General features: G+C 35.5%; 1 protein-coding gene across 2 annotated transcripts in view; it reads left to right on the top strand.

The window, feature by feature from the left end:
• The first annotated feature begins 4,200 nt into the window (after positions 1–4,200).
• Positions 4,201–6,652, top strand: part of LOC122058305 (protein NONRESPONDING TO OXYLIPINS 2, mitochondrial-like) — a 3,172-nt gene continuing 720 nt past the window's right edge. The window contains exons 1-3 of one of the 2 annotated variants that reach the window (XM_042620936.1): positions 4,201–4,531; positions 4,646–4,764; positions 5,746–5,810. In XM_042620936.1, the coding sequence (XP_042476870.1) occupies positions 4,374–4,531; positions 4,646–4,764; positions 5,746–5,795 (327 nt within the window). In that variant the 5' untranslated portion in view covers positions 4,201–4,373 and the 3' untranslated portion in view covers positions 5,796–5,810. Of the gene's footprint in view, positions 4,532–4,645; positions 4,765–5,745; positions 5,811–6,652 lie in introns of those variants that run through there. The other variant, XM_042620942.1, reaches the window with a different exon arrangement.

Raw genomic sequence — 6,652 nt, 5'->3', positions numbered from 1 at the left:
TGTAATATTGTTGAGTGGAGAGATTAGATCGATATTTAATTACCACAACTCTAAGAAGAATAAAAATTATATCTACTCATATTGTATTTGTTGGTATATGTCTTTGACTGATAATTATTGACATTATCTGATCGGTAATTATATTAGATTTTTCCATTGGGATCATACCTCTTCTCAGTACTGGTGGCCGAAGATTATACGTACAATTATTTCATTATAAGAAATATATTTATTAATTATTGAAATATATATATATATATATATTCAGATAAATATGAGTAGATCCGGTGGTCGAAACCGCAAGACTGTGAGAGAGAATGAGTATATCATGTTACCCCATATTATGGACACCTAAATCATGAAGTGTCATTATTATAAGTAAAATGCATTTTAATTACCTATGTAATTGACACCTCAATCATGAGGTGTCATCATTATCTTTTGTTAATTAGAAAAAAAAAAGTGGCAATCATGATATTAAAACACTTTACCTTTTAGCTCTATATATGTGTTTGTCTGGATTCTTACATTAAAATAGAATAAAAACGTATTATGGCATCGGTTTCTTTTTATTGTTTTCTTTCTGTTGAAAACAATAAAACCAGCTTGAGGTCAAAAAAGGGGTTGAACTCATTGAAAATTACTACATGTCTTGGCTATAGTACCGGAAAATGACTACCATTCCAATGAGGTGTTGCACTTGTGACACTTGAGGTAATGATTCTCCCACCCCATGAGATGAAATTTAATTAATTCAAATCCCTATCTTAGCAAATGGTTGATCCTATTTTCTAATAAGATTGAAAAAGAAATTCTTATTTATTCCTAGACCCTATTATGCCAACAAGGAGATCCCCTTAAACTTTAAACGCCACCAACATTTTCTTATCACCATGTAAAATTGAAATGAAAACAGTGGGTGGTCATGATTTTCACATGGGAGGTCCTTCAGACATGGACTGCAAAAATACCAATCAATCTTTTCTCATTGAAAAAAGGGAAAAGGTTTGTTGGTTTGTTAACCATCATTTTCAGAGTGAATTGGAGGGACAGTTTACGCGCAGTTCAACTAATCGTCGAGGAAACTAGCACAATAATCTATCATCATGGTCTTCACTTCAATCGTAGATGCACAGATGAAGAATCGAACCTGGAATTGTACACCTATCCACACAATCCCCAACTCATTTATATGATATATTATTTATGATCATGAATTCTCTTAAGTGATCTGCAAAGTGGAAAATTATGTTATTTATATGGTTTATTGTGTTTTTTTATTTTTTTTATTTTATACTCTATTGTACAAGAGATGGGGCAGGGTGGTCATTTCATGTGTTCTTATATCTCAGCGTTAGTAGGGATATTTTTCTCAAATATGCTTTAGCTTTGTATTTAGAAGGGTCAAAATGTAATTGTGGCTATGGGACTAGGGATTTAAATATTGAGAATCGGATCGATATTGGACTCCATCAATGTTGATATCAATCCCAATTGGTCTATTGGCATGGATTAGTCGATTTTATCCCTATTTTCATTGAAAAAATGTTTTTTCTTTTTAACCCCTAATCCAATGTTGAAATCCTATCTAGGATTGGCTAGGTCTAGGTATAGGCCTTGGCTAATATCAATACAATCTATCAGATTCAATATCAATACCTAAAATCTTGTATGGGACTGATGATTCATACAATTGGGGTGGAGTGGGGTGGGGGATAGAGAGAGAAATATAATAATAAAAGGAAAAGAAGAAGATTCCCTAAAAAGGCAATGTAAGAAGATTCCCTAAAAGGCAATGTAACCTTACATAGCACATGGGCCAATGAGAGAATACTAATATCAATAGGGAAGGATTTTCCGCTTCCCATAAAAGGTTTGGTAGTTGTTTTACCCCAATTTTGTCTTTGCATAGAAATCACATTACCTATTAGATTTTTTTTTCCCCCAAAAAAATACTAACTAATCATATGATCTCGCACCAGTGTGAGGATGAATAAGAACATGTGTTAAAACATCCGATGCATGGTGGTCATTTTATTATCTCACCTATGTCTGGTGCAGAAAACACACGATGGGTTAGCACTTTATCCTAAAAAAAAAAATGTGTTTTCCAGATGGGTCCAAAATAGTTACCATTAAAAAATGCTTCAGGTCGTGCAGAAGCAGACAAGATGAGAGTAGGTGTGTTGACTTCCCCCATAGTTTACCAAAGAAAAAATCTTTTCCTAATAACGATAACACGAAGTTTACAAATAGGGATGGGATGGGATGGGATTATCAACTATTTCAGACACCATATTTCCCATATTTACTTGTCAATTTCGATTGGTTCAATCGGATGGATCTCATTTTTTACATCTTTATTTACAATTTCTACTTAGGAAAGGAATTGCTATTAAAAAAAAAAAAAAAACTTTAGTCATTTCCTACAATCAAGAGAAAAAAATACTATAAAAAACATAATATGATAAAAATCGTAATTATATTTCTTTTTTTTTTCTTTTTTTTATCTATCTTTCTCCTTAGATTATTATTTTTTTTTATTTTCTTTTCTTGGCTTCCAAAGATAACCTTAGGAAAGGAACATTCCTTTTGTTAAACCCACAATTCCAAATATCAAGACTCGGCTCATGTATGATAGTATTTTAGTTATCATCAAAAAAAAATTGCTGACTTAACAATCAATTCAAACTTTCAGGCACGGTAGATAGAATCTTTTCATTTGAAGAGAGGAGAGTGAAACATTTGAAAAAAAAATTAGGAGAACTTGATATTTAGCTATAGTTCAGGGGAGGGGAGTGATAATTTCTCTATTTTCTATAAAAATGGCAGTTGGGAAAAACTTGTTTTAACAAAATTTTGGTGAAAAAGAAATTATGGCCTTACGCTTTTGCATTTTCAGGATATCACAACTTTTTCTCCCCAAATAGGGGTGCAATAGGGCCCAACCCTGAGTCCCCTTAACTGGGCCCAAATTAGCAAAACTTCAACCCTAGCCATACTCTTCATACTCTTCAGAGTCCAGCCCAACCCTTACCCACTCTGATTGGCCCTAATTTTTTAGGGTTGGGTGGGATGACCCTGACCTTAATTGACCCTAACTTTGGTTTGCCATCAAGGGCTGGGTATACCCTAACCCTGACCCTACAAAATATGAAATAACTTAAAAAGAAAAAATATTCATAATAAAGAGGAGATAAAAAATATAAAGTTACAAATTTCTTAGTAAAAAAACGCAAGAGAGATCTTTTTTTTTTTGGTAGAAAAATAAGAGATCAGTGAGAAGATATATTAGGAGTTTTGAGGTGTCAATGACTCAATGTCAAATAATATATAAAATTAGGTTAAATTCAGGGTTAAACATCAATGTCACAACCAGGATCAACATCAGGGGCAAAAATCAGAGCCGGGCCAGGCCAAAACCAGGACCAAAAGTCAAAGTAAAAATATCAGGGCGGATTGGGCAGGCCAAAGACATCAACGCTTGCCCGCCCTGACTCTGACTCAGGGTCAGAATTCAAGGTTGGGCCGGCCCTTAGGGTCAAAATTTTTGGGTCGATATTTGTTCAGGATCAGAGCGGGTCAAGGGAGGGTGTGAGCCGTCAGGGCCAAATTTGCACCCTTACCCCCTAGTGCATCATTTCACACAAGACAATTGCTTTCAACTTATATTAAAATATTTTTTTCTATTTTTACCTTAACTTACTTTTGACAGGAGTAAGACACTGGGCAATAAAAAAAAAGGTTACAATATTTAAATTTACCACTCGGTGACAAGAAGTTTTACCCAAAACTCTTAGAAGCAAAATGCCACCGCAAGTTGCATAGGGAAGAGAAAATCAATATTTGAAAATAGGTCTACGGCCAAAGTCAGGGCCTTTGTGGCTTGCAAACTCAAAACTCCAAAAAAAAAAAAAAAAAAAAAAAAAAAAAAAAGAGTTTTAATTTGGAGAGATTTCATACGCTTGAGGCTGTGTATGGAAGTCTAGAAAAGAAAAAAGATTTAAATTAAGACACATAAATTAATAATTACTTTATCATAATTTTTATCTTATTATTTATGCGGGGAATAATAACCTTACATCCAAACAAATGGAATTGAAATGAGTGACCCAGCCAAGATGAAATGAAAAATAACACATTTATTGATGCTTTTCGTGAACTGCCATTGACTCTCACACACACACACACACACACACACACAACCGCATCCCCATTGTTTCTCCTAAATTGTTTTTCTTAGCTTTCAGACATAGCGGTAATTCAAAACAAAAGAGGAATTAGCATAGTGACCGGAAATAACAGCTCCCCATAAAACCCTGCGAAACAGCAAAAGTAGTCTGCTTAAACCCTTTTTGAAAGCTTCGACCACCATGACTGCTTCAGCCATTCTTTCGAGATTAACCTCTCGTTCTCCGTCTCTGGTTCTCAAATGCCAGAAAAACGCATTATCACCTTCGTTTTCTCCTCTCAAATCCGCCTTCCCATCTCAGGTTTCCAATTCCTCAAGGCGCGTTCATGGGATTTCAAGGTGAGGTCAACTTGAGCTTTTGTTGCTTTGGATCTTCTTACATTTTGATTTCTATTTGTCATTCACCTCTGCCCTTTATTTTATGTTGGTTTCGATTGTGGTATTTGGTGATAGATTACCACTGGAGTTGAGCAGTCAGGGATCGCTGATGCCTTTACACAGCGCAATCGCTTCAGCTCGCCTGAGATCCATTCTATCGGTCGATTCTCAGAGTTGGGGATTGATTCCTCAGGGTGCGTTTTAGTTTATCATCCTTTGTTTTCCAATAATTTCATAAACTTCCGCTATTTCTGATGTTAGATGAGACGTGGTGAAATTTGATGCTAATCGATGCTTCCCTTGTTTAATATTAGTATATTCGATTTCTGACATTAGATGAAATTTTTTGTTCGTTGGAGCTTGGGGAATAACAAAACGATCTGTACAATCGTTGTTTGATTTTTCAGTTGTCATTTTCTCTATTTTCTTTACTCAAGTTGATCGAAGTTTCCCATGGAACAGTCATTAGCGAGAATCCTCAAACCTAGCTGGAAAATTCTGAAGGAGAAAGGTTCAAGCGCAACCTTGTTGAGGGCCTCTTGGTGGTAGGGTTCTGCTTATGGGCCAGTTGGGTCAGGGAATAGATCAATTTCAGTAGGGCCAAACCTCAGGGCTTTAGTTCAAGAGTGAGCTTGAATTTCTTGTGAGTCTATTTTGGACTGCACAATTGGACATCATGGCATTAGAAGGGGTGCTCCAAAAGTCCAGTTGGGTCTCTTTGTGAATTGCCATCTAGGTTGGGGTCTAGGGCCACTCCAAACTGAATCCCGATGACATTGATGACAAACCTAAAAGCAGTTAAACTAATTAGGATTTGAGAATGATTTTGTGCTATTAGTTACAAATAGTATAAAACAGGATAAGTTCTAAGGATTTTTTTCTCGTAAAATTGTTAGTTTTAAGTTAATTTACTTGCATCTTTATTTACAATTTATTTCGGTAGTATCAACAAAATGTCAGCAGAATATCTTGGTAATTCATCCATGGTTTGAATGGGGCATAATAATTGAGAGTGAACAAGCAAAATTGTTAATAGATGAGAAAGAAATCAAAAGATATTTCTTTTAATTTTTTGGGTATTTGTTGTTTAAATTTGTCAGTAATCCATACAAGTGGTACCAGTATTGATTCAGATTGTTTTATTCATATCTTTTGTTATGAGTCCATTTGAACGGTGAAGTTGGACTGTTGGAGCCTTGGTGTATATGTGAGCTTTAATGACTAGACATATACAGGTCATGGAAAGTAAAGGTAAACAGAGAAACCCTATATCTCAGCCCTTGATTCAAACCAAGGAAAGAGATTTGATTATGATTAAAAATAAAACTTTTTAGATCTGAAGGTTTTGAAAATTGGGAGACATAATAAAGATTGTGTGGAAGTGTGATGTTTGGTGAGTTTTTGTGATAGTAACTGAGAAACTAGGAAAATTTCTTTCAATAGGTGTCAATCATTGCCCAGGCCAGTTGATTTACCTGAAAATCTGGCAGGATAAATTAAAAGGAATCTTTGCTATTACTCTCTATTGGCTGGGCGATTTGGGTGAATCTATTGGAGATCTAAAGGTCTTAAAATGTTCTTTAAAGTGGTGGTGTTTCACGTCCTAAAAGAGGGGATCTGGCAATTTATTGAAAAGCATCCTATTAGGGTGTTTTTTGGAAGAAGGCTAATTTTGCCTCAGAACAGTTAGGGACAATGAAAGTAATCAGGCTTCTAAATATGTGCTTTTAATGGTAGGCCAGTGACTGTTTTAGTTCGGGCCAACGAGCAACCTTTATTGATCAGTCTTGAATTTTTATAGCTTCTACTTTTCGTCCTCTTTTCTGTGTTCCAATTATGTTATTGAGTTTCTCGCCTTCTATTCTCTCTTCCTCAAATAGGGCCAATCAGGTTGGATTTGGCTCAACCAAATCACTATACCAAACTCAAACAGCTGTGCTCAAGCCTTCTCTCTCCTTCACCCATGAAAAAAATGTTCGCCCAAACCCAATCCTTTCCCATATCCACTTTAGGTCACAAACTTAGGCTTGATCTAGTTTGCTGTTTATTTTATTTTTTTCTGGTGGGGAGGGGGGAGGGGGG

This window comes from Macadamia integrifolia, chromosome 2, assembly GCF_013358625.1.
Source record: "Macadamia integrifolia cultivar HAES 741 chromosome 2, SCU_Mint_v3, whole genome shotgun sequence".
NCBI lineage: Eukaryota > Viridiplantae > Streptophyta > Magnoliopsida > Proteales > Proteaceae > Macadamia > Macadamia integrifolia.
Note: the sequence above shows the minus strand (reverse complement) of the source record. Positions and strands in the feature narration are given on the sequence as shown.